At 45.0% G+C, this 14,811-nt stretch overlaps 1 protein-coding gene across 2 annotated transcripts in view; it reads right to left on the bottom strand.

Annotated features, from left to right (window-relative positions):
- TBCD (tubulin folding cofactor D) overlaps positions 1-14,811 on the bottom strand; it is a 205,591-nt gene that overhangs the window by 24,376 nt on the left and 166,404 nt on the right. For both annotated transcript variants that reach the window (XM_040331075.1, XM_040331073.1), the window contains exons 28-33: positions 12,813-12,931; positions 10,951-11,042; positions 9,046-9,186; positions 5,200-5,283; positions 2,682-2,840; positions 2,329-2,467 (exon numbers count right to left, since the gene is read on the bottom strand). In XM_040331075.1, coding sequence (XP_040187009.1) covers positions 2,329-2,467; positions 2,682-2,840; positions 5,200-5,283; positions 9,046-9,186; positions 10,951-11,042; positions 12,813-12,931 — 734 coding nt within the window. The remainder of the gene's footprint in view (positions 1-2,328; positions 2,468-2,681; positions 2,841-5,199; positions 5,284-9,045; positions 9,187-10,950; positions 11,043-12,812; positions 12,932-14,811) is intronic.

The raw sequence follows: 14,811 nt of genomic DNA, 5'->3' as shown, positions 1-14,811 counted from the left end.
TTTTATAAATCCTGGCTTGATATGCGAGTGTTGTCTCGCAAAAAGAGCAGGATTCAAGCCTCTGAGTTGTGCAGTACCAGTGGTCTCTGAGCATCTCCGAGTGTCACCAGTGCCCCCGCACCTCTGTTCCAGAGTATCCCCGAGCGTCTCCAAGTGGTCTCAAAGCGTCTACAAGTGGTCTCAAAGCGTCTCCAAGTGGTCTCAAAGCGAGTCCAAGTGGTCTCAAAGCGAGTCCAAGTGGTCTCAAAGCGAGTCCAAGTGGTCTCAAAGCGAGTCCAAGTGGTCTCAAAGCGTCTCCAAGTGGTCTCAAAGCGTCTCCAAGTGGTCTCAAAGCGTCTCCAAGTGGTCTCAAAGAGTCTCCAAGTGGTCTCAAAGCGTCTCCAAGTGGTCTCAAAGCGTCTTCAGCGCCCCCGCACCTCTGGCCACATGCGGTACTGCATACACCAGCAGTGGCACTAGAACGCATTATCCGAGTTTCTATTGATTCCTATGGGGAAACTCGCTTTGATATACAAGTGTTTTGGATTACAAGCATTCTTCTGGAACAAATTATGCTCGTAATCCAAGGTACTATTGTATATGGTGGTGTTGTATCCCGCAGACACACCTTGTACTGGGACTCCCAGCATTTTGGTAACTAAAAAAAAAAAATATATAACCAAACATGTTATACTTACCTATTGATACAGAGATGAGGGCACGGGATGGAACCTGCACTTGCAGAGCAGCAGGTATAGAAGACAACAATGCTGGATTGGCTGGCAAGTGCTAAAGAAAACAGCAGCATAGGTCATATACTGCTCTGTTTTTAATTGGAGGTGCACTTTGACACCTAGGAGTGAACAAAGGCTACGTTGTTTTGTCTGACTGCCCACCAACATGCAAAAAATGTAAATAGTGGAGAAAAGCTCAGAAATAACAGTGCGAAACGCTGATCCCTGCAGGACAGAGAACCTTCATCTTATCATATTTATCCAGAGGAGCTGGAAATACGGGTAGTATTGGGGAGGACAAACACATATTAAATGATGGACATGCAATACAGAAAGCACTTCTTAAAATGATCACATTCTCGAATGACCTAAGGCAGGGCTCGACAAATCCTGGTCGCCAGGTCGCCATGGCGACTAGAAATAGCATCCTGGTGACTTGGCTTGGAAGGTGGGCAAAAAAAAAAAAATTTTTTTTTTGTGAAGTCCCCAGCTATTCCTTGTGTGAGCTGCCGCCATCTGGTGGTGGCCGTTGGTATTACAAGTTAAGCATTACAAGTTAAACAGCAATTCTAATGTAATTTTTCACTATTTTCACTGCCATCTTCTTCCCTCTAATTAGAACCCCCAAACATTATATATATTTTGTATCCTAAAGAAAATTTGGAAACTGCGCTAAGGTGAAAAATCTGATTAATAAGCAGCAATTAAATTGTGTATAAACAAAGTAAATAATGGGTAAAGAAGGATAATTGCGCAATTATCCTTCTTTACCCATATTTTGTATCCTAACACCCTAAAGAATAAAATGGCGATCGTTGCAATACTTTCTGTCACGCCGTATTTGCACAGCGGTCTTACAAGCGCACTTTTTTGGGAAAAGGTTACACTTTTTTTAATTAAAAAATAAGACAACAGTAAAGTTATCCCCATTTTTTTTTATATTATGAAAGATAATGTTACGCCGAGTAAATTGATACCCAACGCTTCAAAATTGTGTCCGCTCGTGGAATGCCGACAAACTTTTACCCTTTAAAATCTTCATAGGCGACGTTTAAAAAAATCTACAGGTTGCATGTTTTAAGTTACAGAGGAGGTCTAGGGCTCTCGCTCTACCAATCGCGGCGATACCTCACATGTGTGGTTTGAACACCGTTTACATATGCGGGCGCTGCTCACGTATGTGTTCGCTTCTGCGCGCGAGCTCGTCGGGACGGGGTGCGTTTTCTGGCTCCTAACTTTTTTAGCTGGCTCCTAGATTCCAAGCAAATTTGTCAAACCCTGACCTAAGGTACCACCCCTGAGGATGACCTAAGGTACCACCCCTGAGGATGACCTAAGGTACCACCCCTGAGGATGACCTAAGGTACCACCCCTGAGGATGACCTAAGGTACCACCCCTGAGGATGACCTATACACTAAGCCACACCCCCAATTTATAAAAAAACAAAGATGGACACACAGTAAGGCGTTACACAAGAAGAGAAGTAGTGGAGGGTGAAGGGACCGTGGTGAACAAACCAGGCCATGTCCTACTGACCAATGGCTTTCTGTGATCATAAGAGACTTGTAAGGTCCAGGCGCAGGAACATTGGATAGAATCAGATATTATTCTTACCGTTGACTCTGTTAATCCGCCGACAGACACCGTCAATCCTAACATAACACAATATCTGTATGTGGGCAGCCCCAGAAGTTGTGTGATACGAGGGAAGGCCTGCGATGGGGCATTCCAGTTCAGTGTATCTGCCTGAGATCTGAGGAAGAAGGAAGAAGCCGAGATCAACACCGAGCTAATATACAAGTTATAAACAATAAAACCGATGTGTAATTCACCGGTATACTGGCAAACCCAATCCATAACTAGACATCCAACTCCACAGATTACCAAAGAAGTGCCCCGTCCCACAATCACTGTTGATCCCCTGAACACGATATAAGAAAAGGGAAGCGGGTGTATAATAGGATTACCTGGGGAATATCCGCTCCAGGTCCTCCCGGTCGGGAATGTGCGGCACAGGAGGGTTATCTTGGTAGAGGAGACCGAGGAACACAGAGCCGGCATGAGCTCGGAAGCGGTCAATCTTCTCCGCAGACTGCTGAGCTATGGTGCACATCATTCTGCGGCAGCTGCAGGGGATAACAGCAAATGGTAATAAGTCGACAATCAGGACTTTGCTCGAAAAGCCAACCTTGTTTTATTTTGTTCAATAAACAGACTGTTGCATATAAAAACTAGTTCATGGGAAACAAAGAACAGGAGTGGACACTACATGGACTTACTCCGTGATATGTAAAGTGAATCACCTCCACTCTGCTTCAGGGCTGAATGACGGCCAGCATTATTCAATATACAGTACTTGCTGGAGGCCCAGGCTGTCGTGGACACGCCCCCGGGAGGTAGTAATCTTATGGTACAACAGGATATCAACGATGTTCTCTGCAGGACCACCGAGGTAAGGAGAGGAATACTGCAGGAGGCAGTTGCAGGAGTAGGTGGCATTAATCAGTTGCAGACTCTGGGTGTGCTAAATAAGGATGGGTTCAGGCGTGTTTGAAACCCACACGTGCAAATCCCGCCAGGAAGTCGGCACTGCTCAGCGCTAATCACAGGCAGTGAGACATTTCTCGATCTCTGCCACTGTGGCTCAGGAAAATGTCTCACTGCCCGTGATTAGCGCAGCGCAGTGCCGACTTCCTGGCAGGATTTGCACGTGCGGGTTCCAAACACGCCCAAGCTCATCATTAGTGCTAAACACACCCAAAAAAATCCATTGTACACAGGGCGTGTCTAGTACTTCCAGTCCTTCTGCTGGGATCCTCCCTGTCCGAGTACATGGCAATCCAGCTCTGATGAATCACAGCTGCATAAATAAAAATAAGCAGTCTGGCCATGTTTATCAAACATTGCTCAGCACCCGAATACAGAAAGATACAATAAAACATTGTTTCATTTTGTATCTTTCTGTTTATTCATCTACAGAGCAACGGGATGAACTTTGATTTGCAGATGAAGTCAGTTAAAGCAACCTGACAAGTAAATTTTTTTAAAAAGGTAGCTTTTTTTTTAAATTAAATGTTCCTCTGTTGAACCCCGTATTAACCCTTAGGGCCCTTTCACATGTACAAATCCCGTGAGGATCCGTACCTTTATCATCTGCTTGCTCAGCGGGGATTGCTCCGTTGATCCCCGCTGAGCTGGTAGATGACAGATCTCCGCTCTCCTCTATGGGTTGGGGGGGGGGGGGGGGTAATCGGATAAACACGGACCGTCTGTCCGTGTTCATCCGATCCGATGACGGATGGAAAAATAGGATTTTCCTCCGTCTGCAGAAACAGACCATAGCGGGTCCGCTGACATCTGCAATCTCATAGGGATACACTTATGTCCGTATTTTATCCGAAAACGGATGGATGAAAAACGGACATACGGTCCGCAGGTGTGAAAGGGCCCTAAGTTTACTTTAATCATCCCTAATTATTCTCCTTCTCCATTCAATTATAATTTTCCAGGGGATATTTTTTTTCTATTTTATTAACAAAAATGTTTACTTTTCTTTGTTTTTATTTGCTTTGTTCTTTATTATTTATCCACCTTTTACATATATTTAAACGCATCACACTGAAAAAAAAAAAACATAAAATTTACTTCATAAACTGCGCACTTTTTTAGTGCATGAACACTATTTATTTTTAAACCAACATTGCTCAAAAAAGAAAAAGTGCCTTTTGTTTAGTTTTATTACGGTTAATGGTCTAAAGATTGTGAATATTGTCCTGCAACAATTTTTCACAAACAGAAAGACCTTTTTGTCCTTAAAAAACAAACACAAAACAATATATTTATTACGTTGTTATCTTTATGACAAAATTATCGCCGAATAAACAGTCTCATAGCAGAAGTTTGAAAATTGCTCTGGTCCAAGATGTGAGAACCAAAGAAGTTAAAAAAAAAAAAAATGGGTTCTGCTTCATTGAATTTTGAAAAGAGTAGAAAATGGTTAAAAAAGCTTTTTTTTTTCTGCTATGTCCCCAATAATAGGATTTTTGTACTCACCGTAAAATCCATTTCTCTAAGTTCATGGACGGACACAGCAGCCTTTGACTGTAGGGTTATATCCGCTTCCTTCCAGGAAGCGGATATAACCCTACAGTCAAAGGCTGCTGTGTCCGTCCATGAACGGAAGAGAAAGAAAGATTTTCCTCTCTTCCCCTTTACCTCCTACACTGGTGACAACTGTACATTTAATGGTCACCAGTACAAGCAAATAGGTTGCATCTCCCCAGTGGGGACAAAGGCTGCAATAAAAACCCAACAGAAAAAGACGGAACGCTGATGATGTCGCCATTTTCATAAAACTCTATTGTTCCAAACATGGACACTGTGGTCCCGTCTCTTAGAGTGGGGTTGTCCCACGTGGGGATCCAGTGTGCATGTCCGGGAGTCGGTGTTCCCGGTCATCACATACACCAATGTTCTATAACTTACAAGTCTTCTTCTAGGAGGTCCGGCTCACTTCCCACCAGTAATAAAGTGACGTCCATCAGGCTGCCCATAGCGGCTTCTCGCACCCTGAAAACATTTATTCATCAAGAGGTCTAATTATTAAAAATAAATAAACCAAAATCAATAAATAAATGAAAAATATAAAAAAGCAAAACACATTTATCATTACATTTGTATTGGTTTCTTGTGCATCGCACAGCCGTCATCTCATGTGTGGCCAGAGCGGCATTTTGAAAGCTGCACTCCCGGCACAAAAAATGCCATTTAAATAAATACATTCCCTTGTTTGCACAAATGATTTTTAAAACCCAGATATCATGTTGTGAAAGTAGCAGTAACATCATGGGCCCCCGCAGGCCCCACCCACTACAGAAAACATCATCACGGGCCCCAGCAGGCCCCACCCACTACAGAAATCATCATCACGGGCCCCAGCAGGCTCCGCCCACTACAGAAAACATCACAGGCCCCCGCAGGCCCTACCCACTACAGAAAACATCATCATGAGCCCCAGCAGACTCCGCCCACTACAGAAAACATCACGGGCGCCTGCAGGCTCCGCCCACTACAGAAAACTACAGGAGGGGGCGGAGACAAGACCAGTCATCCTGCACAAGGAGAAAGCAGAGCTGTGGGAGGGGTCCAGCAGGGCCCGCTATAAGTTGCTGATTGCCACCATTACTAGTAAAAAAAAAAAAAAAAAATTCAATAAAAAATATCTTTAACCAAAAAAATATGTAGCAGAATACATATTGGCCTAAATTGGTAAAGAAATTAGATTTTTTCATTTTTTTCTGGACGTTATATATATACACACACACACATATATATATTTTATAATTAAAAAAAAAAAAAAAGTTTTTTTTACTGTCGGTTGTTTTTTGTTTTCAGCGCAAAAAATAAAAACCGAAGCGGTGATCAAATATCACCAAAAGAAAGCTCTATCTGCGGGAAAAAATGTTACAAATTATATTTTTGTACACCTTTCGCACGACCACGCAATTGTCAGTTAAAATAACGCAGTGGCCTGGTCAGGAAGGGGGGTAAATCTTCCAGAGCTGAAGTGGTTCATAAAGGAGCAGCGGCCTCTTTTGTCGTCGCCTATTTTTAATAAGTCAGGAGGACTGAGAAAACAAATGTCTATTTCTGAAAACAAAAGATTGGGTTTTGTAATGACGATGTCTCCGCCCCATTCCTCCGTCCTCACAGCACGCCGAAGGTGTGCCACCGCCACGCAGCCCATGTGCCCAGTTCTGCGGCATTCCGCCACCTAGACATCTGCCCTGGGGAAGCATTCCAAAGAAGTAAAATGTAGTTTTAGCAGCTCTTACACTACAATACAGACCAGAGGAAACCCGCAAGTTCTCTCTTAAAAAAATCTATAAGGACTGACAATGGGGGAGATTTACCAACACTGGAGAGAGTCAAATCTGGTGCAGCTCTGCAGGGGAGCCAATCAGCTTCTAACGTCAGCCTCGGATCTACAGCGACTGCACTTCCAAGTGCACTTGTAGAGCAAAGTGGATTTTCCTTTAGTAAATCATCCCCTAAGACTTTGAGTCTGCATTCACACCCGAGCGTCGCATTTGTGAGCGTTTTTTGGGGGGGGGTGGGGGGGAGTTTTGGATTGGATTTGCCCGTAGTGTGTACATCCTGCACTGATGAGGGTTTTATCAAGCCTGAAAGATCTGTATCCATGCTGCACAGATGCCTCTTTACATGTATTCTGTGAATATACTGAACAGTCCAGGAGGATATAAAAGAATGGTTTGCATGGCTCTGTCCTGACTGCAGTGATGACACAAAACCCACAAAACATGCACAGCCTCGTTCTGCCAGTGGAATTAAATCCCAAAGAATAACTGATCATTTTAAAAAGAACTTAATAAACTTTGCACCAGTTTTCCCCGCCTGCTCATACACCATTTGAAAGACTTGTTGGACTGATAGGGATTGGGGAACATCAAATCTTGGTTGCAGTAAACATACAATATATGTACACTGTGCAATGCTGCCCTCTTGTGGCTAAATAGAAGTATGCAAAGCACCAACAAATGCCGGGGCACTGTGGGGTCTCTGAAGAAGATAAAATCTCAGGACATCAAAGAAATGACATGAGGCTTATTCACTATTCCCCAGAAATACGATGGAAAGGCATTTTGTTTTCCCAGCGGATACGCTGAGATTTCTCACACTGAAATGCTACAGAAACTAAAATACGTGAGAAAGGAGAAGGATTTCAGATACCTCACAATGTAGTGAGATTTGTTGTACAGCTGAGCGCAGTGCCGCTGCCTCTCCCTGTAATTTCAGGCAGAAAGCATGTTCATGAGTTCCAGGACAGGAGGTGAGGTTTGTGAATAGGACAATATGTCAGGAGGCAGACGTTCTTCCCTATAGGGCCCTGAGCAGAGAGGGGCCCCAGTTGGCACCATGAAAGGTGAAAAGTCCATTTGAGTCCAACATTTGTAATTTGCCTGCATCATTGTTTGCTTCAGGGCTTAGAAACCTCCAGAGTCCCTCCGCCGCTGCCCTATGCTACTGCCAACATCCCTTCCCCCTCTATGACTGTGAGATGGACTTTGGTGGAGCAATTTCCTGACAGCTGTACTTAAGATTCATCAGAGTCTGCAGGTGGGAGAATCCCCATCAGAGTGCCCCCTTACATCAGGAATCCCCATCAGAGTGCCCCCTTACATCAGGAATCCCCATCAGCGTGCCCCCTTACATCAGGAATCCCCATCAGAGTGCCCCCTTACATAAGGAATCCCCATCAGAGTGCCCCCTTACATCAGGAATCCCCATCAGTCTCCATCAGTGTCCCCTAACATCAGTGCCCCCTTACATCAGTGTCTCCATCAGCGTGCCCCCTTACATCAGTGTCTCCATCAGCGTGCCCCCTTACATCAATGTCTCCATCAGCATGCCCCCTTACATGAGTGTCCCCACCAGTGTGCCCCCTTACATCAGTGTCCCCACCAGATTGCCCCCTTACATCAGTGTCCCCACCAGTGTGCCCCCTTACATCAGTGTCTCCATCAGCGTGCCCCCTTACATCAGTGTCTCCATCAGCGTGCCCCCTTACATCAATGTCTCCATCAGAGTGCCAGAGTGCCCCCTTACATGAGTGTCTCCATCAGAGTGCCCCCTTACATCAGTGTCTCCATCAGAGTGCCCCCTTACATCAGTGTCTCCATCAGAGTGCCCCCTTACATCAGTGTCTCCATCAGAGTGCCCCCTTACATCAGTGTCTCCATCAGAGTGCCCCCTTACATCAGTGTCTCCATCAGAGTGCCCCCTTACATCAGTGTCTCCACCAGAGTGCCCCCTTACATCAGTGTCCCCACCAGAGTGCCCCCTTACATCAGTGTCCCCACCAGAGTGCCCCCTTACATCAGTGTCCCCACCAGAGTGCCCCCTTACATCAGGTGTCTCCATCAGACTGGCTCATGGATGAGTGGATGCACTCTCAGAGACCTAGGGGGTGGGGCACAACACCCCCCTAGACCCAGCCCTGACTGACTTGGCAATGCAGCATTTTAGGGGGAGTAGATCTGCAAAGCCCCTGGACATAAGGAGTTTTTATAGGGAGATCGGGGGGGGGGGGCGTTAACATTTTGCTATGGGACCACATGATCTATAGTTGCGCTCCCCTAAAGATAAACTTGTAACTCAAACATTTTCAGTTCTTAAAAACTCTGAAAGGATGTAATAGATGTGACAACAAGGAGATAGACATTTCATTTCTTATAAATTGTTAATATGGAGTCAGCCCTCCTATTCACGTGATTATGTACCCGAAGAATTGCAATAAAGATCTTCTCTTACCTTGCTCCCACATCCCCCCGGCTGTCGGTGGTGTAGTCATTCATGCTGTCCAATAGCGTGTTGTAGACGAGGGGAAGGTTGTCTTTACACAATACGTCGTTCTGTGAGCCATCAGAGCTGACCCCCACACTCTGACAGACCCTGGAAGAGAAGAGTCGGTATATGTATGTTGGAGAAAACGTTTCCTGGTTAGGATGTGAAAATTTGCATTTTTGGTTTACTTGTGAAGTACATCATGGGACACATATGACTTCGTATTCATGACCCCTTGGTTATGCTGCCACCTTCAGGCCAAAAAAAGGCAAGAATCTCCACCCAGGCATAAAATTACATAAATCCATCCCGTACTTTGAAGATGCGATAACTTTTACACAAAACAATCAATATACACCGATTGGGATTTTTTTTACCAAAATTATGTAGCAGAATACATATTGGCCTAAATTGATGAAGAATTTTTTAATTTATTTTTTTATAATACGTATTATAGCAGAAAGTAATATATATATATATACACACACATATACATATATTCAAAATTGTCGCGTTTCGTACATTTCACGTGTGCTTAGTCATTACCTAATTATTAAGCACACGTGAAGTGTGTGAAACGCGTCTACCCAGCATTCTGATTCCTGTCGTTTTTTTTGGGATGTCCAAATAAAAAGGACTTTGATTGTGGTGTGCGGCCATTTCTTTTAATTTCATTGTGTGCCGAGGTGAGCACCTACTGGATCATTAGGCTTCCTGGTCTCACCTGCAGCGGCGGGTGTTTCTCTTTCTATACCCGAGCAGAGAGCTGCTGCCTGTCAGTCCCCAGCTCTCCTCTCTGCTCCTCCACGCTCACTGGAGCGCTGAGCTGCAGAGGGGCGGAGCGGCCGTCTCAGAGGCTGAGACGGGTATCAGTCCAGGCACCTGGCGGATCCAGACTTTATTGTTGTGATGATGCGGAGCCTGGACCGATTCCTGTGACATCAGCAGAGAGCGAACTTCAGCCCGCTCTTTGCTGAAAACGGGTCACAGGAGTGATTTGCACACCTGTGATCCATAGGAGAAGCCAAAGAAGCTCAGGCTGGACTTCTCCTTTAAGTCGGTGCATCAAAAGACATCATCCTGCGTACATCGGGAGCTGTGCAACTGGTGCTATTCTGACCACCAGCGTTACCACCTCTGCGATTTCATCATGGACAGCAAGTTGGCAAAGCTTTTCTTTGTGAAACTGGACAAACCTGCCACAGAGACGTTTGACACAATTCAGCAAGTCTACAGGGCGGCGCTTTGTTATGCAATTTTTCTTTTTGGACGTGATTGGACTATCCATGTTGGGCTGGTGAATATGTTCGATTGACGCCGTAATGAGTCGTTCGAGGTGTTTTGAGCAGAAGGCGCGATTGTTCTCCGATGATCACCATGCACAAGTTGCTAAATTGGTTGAACTCGTTGAAGGTCTTCCCGATCTCTCAACGTCTTTTAGTGATGTTCTTCTCACGTGCCAATCAAATCACTTCGAAGGACTCATGGCAGCTTCGCTGTAAACTCCCCCAATCACGTCAGACGTCTCTGTGGCGGATTTGTCCAGTTTCACAAAGAAAAGCGATTAAGAAATCTGCGACTAAGCAAGTTCCCCCTCCGTCTGATGTATGGCCAGGTTTGTTGCACCGCACATTACGGGGGAAGGCTAAAAAAAATGCCGGAGGAGAAATAAAGGGGAACAAACATCCCATCATGTAATAAAAATGTCCATACAGCACAAAGACCGACAGAGAGAAGATCATAGAATCATTGTACCTGCAGGCACATCACATTTCCATATCCATCCAATCTTCATAACAACAAAACATACCTGCCGGGGATAAAAAATATATATCTTTTACGATAAAACATCTAGCAGAATAAATGACATACATATAGATGGCCTTCAGGGCGTCTCTTCTGGCTTCAGCAAAGGCGACGTCTTTCGGAGAGATGCAGGTGACCTTCCGCAGGCCTTCCAGGACCTTCCAGACAAACAGAACAAAGATCTGAGATTAAATATTCTGCTATCCACAGCTGGTCTGTAATCACACAAATCACCCGTCCTACAACCACCTACAAGCGCCTACAACCACCCACAACCGCCTACACCCACATACACCCACCTACACCCACCTACACCCATCTACACCCACCTACAACCACCTACAACCATCTACAACCATCTACACCCACCTACAACCGCCTACAACCATCTACACCCACCTACACCCATCTACAACCATCCACAGGAGACTTCATTATTTCTTACAAACACTTTAAATGATATTCAGGTCTTCTAAAAAAACAATATATCGAGAGTCAGCAGGAAAAATGCTCCTTACATTGGTGATCAGTGAGAAGAATGTCCCTTACATTGGTGATCAGTGGGAAGAATGTTCCTTACATTGGTGATCAGTGAGAAGAATGTTCCTTACATTGGTGATCAGTGGGAAGAATGTCCCTTACATTGGTGATCAGTGAGAAGAATGTTCCTTACATTGGTGATCAGTGGGAATAATGTCCCTTACATTGGTGATCAGTGAGAAGAATGTCCCTTACATTGGTGATCAGTGGGAAGAATGTCCCTTACATTGGTGATCAGTGAGAAGAATGTCCCTTACATTGGTGATCAGTGGGAAGAATGTTCCTTACATTGGTGATCAGTGAGAAGAATGTCCCTTACATTGGTGATCAGTGAGAAGAATGTCCCTTACATTGGTGATCAGTGAGAAGAATGTCCCTTACATTGGTGATCAGTGGGAAGAATGTTCCTTACATTGGTGATCAGTGGGAAGAATGTTCCTTACATTGGTGATCAGTAAGAAGAATGTTCCTTACATTGGTGATCAGTGGGAAGAATGTCCCTTACATTGGTGATCAGTGGGAAGAATGTCCCTTACATTGGTGATCAGTGAGAAGAATGTCCCTTACATTGGTGATCAGTGGGAAGAATGTCCCTTACATTGGTGATCAGTGGGAAGAATGTCCCTTACATTGGTGATCAGTGAGAAGAATGTCCCTTACATTGGTGATCAGTGGGAAGAATGTCCCTTACATTGGTGATCAGTGGGAAGAATGTCCCTTACATTGGTGATCAGTGGGAAGAATGTCCCTTACATTGGTGATCAGTGAGAAGAATGTTCCTTACATTGGTGATCAGTGGGAAGAATGTCCCTTACATTGGTGATCAGTGGGAAGAATGTCCCTTACATTGGTGATCAGTGAGAAGAATGTTCCTTACATTGGTGATCAGTGGGAAGAATGTCCCTTACATTGGTGATCAGTGGGAAGAATGTTCCTTACATTGGTGATCAGTGAGAAGAATGTCCCTTACATTGGTGATCAGTGGGAAGAATGTTCCTTACATTGGTGATCAGTGGGAAGAATGTTCCTTACATTGGTGATCAGTGAGAAGAATGTCCCTTACATTGGTGATCAGTGGGAAGAATGTCCCTTACATTGGTGATCAGTGAGAAGAATGACCGCTCAGGCCTGACACACAGATAGCAGATCATATTTGGTGGTGAGCAGTCCATGATAATGATAAGCTCCGGGGCTTTCCCCCTATAGAATGCCTCTCTCTGTGTTGGTGAGACGGCAGGAAATGTGCGGATATCGTATGACTTGTATTAATATCTTATTTGCATGCAGATAATTAGTGCAGAGTCAGAGTTTCTATATCATCAGAGAGGTGACAGAAGGTCCTGGCAAGTCACCAGTCCCGGGGGCCCCCTGGCGGTGATCGCTCATACCTGTTGAAGCTTGCCCTTCAGCATGAACCGTGGCAGGGCACCCAATGCCAAGGAGAATCCGCAGCGAGTCGTCTCCACCGAGTTCTGGAGCTGCCCGATGTAAAATTCCACTATGTCATCTGTGTGCAAAAGATCTGGAGATTACCCCACTGATCATACAGAAATACCACCTACCATAGTAAAGATACCGACACCACGAGATATGATGCTCCTTTAAAAGGGGTTGTAAAGGTACAATTTTTCCCCTAAATATCTTCCCTTACCTTAGTGCAGTCCTCCTTCACTTACCTCATCCTTCCATTTTGCTTTTAAAAGTCCTCATTTCTTCTGAGAAATCCTCACTTTCTGTTCTTCTGTCTGTAACTCCACACAGTAATGCAAGGCTTTCTCCCTGGTGTGGAGTGTCGTGCTCGCCCCCTCCCTTGGACTACAGGAGAGTCAGGACGCCCACTAACACACAGCTCCTTTCTCTATCTGCAATGTAGAGAGCGCCCTGACACTCCTGTAGTCCAAGGGAGGGGGCGAGCACAACACTCCACACCAGGGAGAAAGCCTCGCATTACTGTGTGGAGTTACAGACAGAAGAACAGGAAGTGAGGATTTCTCAGAAGAAATAAGGACATTTAAAAGCAAAATGGAAGGATGAGGTAAGTGAAGGAGGACTGCACTAAGGGAAAGGAAGAGATTTAAGAAAAAAAAATTGTACCTTTACAACACCTTTAACATGCAAACTCTATATACCCCGCCTGACGATTGATCACCTCATTACTTTCAATGGCAATGTATGGCCAGGAGATGTGTAAAGAAAAAGGGAGGAGGGGGGGGAGGGAGGGAGAAGGAGGGAGGAGGATGGGGGAGAGGGAGTGGAGGAGGAGGGGAAGGCAGAGGGAGGAGGAAGGGAGAGGGAGGAGAGGGAGAAGGGGAGAAGGAGGGAGAGGGAGGAGAGGGAGAAGGGGAGAAGGAGGGAGAGGGAGGAGGAGAAGGGGAGTGGAGGAGGAGAGGGAGAGGGAGGAGGGAGAGGGAGAGGGAGGAGAAGGGGAGTGGAGGAGGAGAGGGAGGGAGGGAGGGAGGGAGGAAGGAAGGAAGGAAGGAAGGAAGGAAGGAAGGAAGGAAGGAAGGAAGGAAGGAAGGAAGGAGGAGGGAGAGGGAGGAGAAGAGTGGAGGAGGGGGGAGGGGGAAGGAGGACAGGAGAGAGAGGGAGGAGGGGGAGAGGGGATGAGGAGAGGGAGGAGGGGGAGAGGGGATGAGGAGAGGGAGGAGGGGGAGAGGAGGAGGTGAGGGAGGAGGAGGAGGAAGAGGAGGGAGAGGGAGGAGGAGCGTTGATGAAATATCAGGGGCCTAAATAGAGTCAGAGAAAGGGACTAAGGACTTGTATTCTTTAAATCATTATTCGTTATTTCAGATAATTCGTAACTTCGGATACATTTGTAATAGTTACAATCACCAACGGCCAAACTTGAAAGAAAATTCCACTACCTATAATTTATTAGTTAGTTATTCTTTCGAATTTTTAGACTTTTTCTTATTTTCGAATTTTCAAATTTACGAATTGCGATCATAACGAATGCCCCAAAAAAAAAAAAAAACACGAAAACACACACGTCTAAATAGAAACTTTAGACTGAGCAAATAGGGATCACAATGGCAGTTTCCAGCCTTCTGCGCAAAAATAAAAACACCTCGAGATCTTCCACCACGAACACTGTGTAGCGAAATACGTGTTGGCTAGAGATACTAGGAATTATTTTATACTAAATCTGTGAATTTTTTGATTTTAAAATCAGCAAGAAATCTAACCAGGAATATTTTAATAATGAACACAAGTAGATGACATCACTGCGTTCTTCAGTCATACTGGAAACAGCCTGCCCTCTGCTGGCCACTATCAGGCACTGCAAGCGGATATAAATCAGCACTTGCAGTAAACAGTACAGGTTCGGAGATCAGGCACAGAAATATTACTACAAGTATTACTATATATATATATATATATATATAT

The sequence above is a fragment of the Rana temporaria genome, chromosome 12 (assembly GCF_905171775.1).
Source record: "Rana temporaria chromosome 12, aRanTem1.1, whole genome shotgun sequence".
NCBI lineage: Eukaryota > Metazoa > Chordata > Amphibia > Anura > Ranidae > Rana > Rana temporaria.
This window is presented reverse-complemented; position numbering and strand designations above follow the sequence as displayed.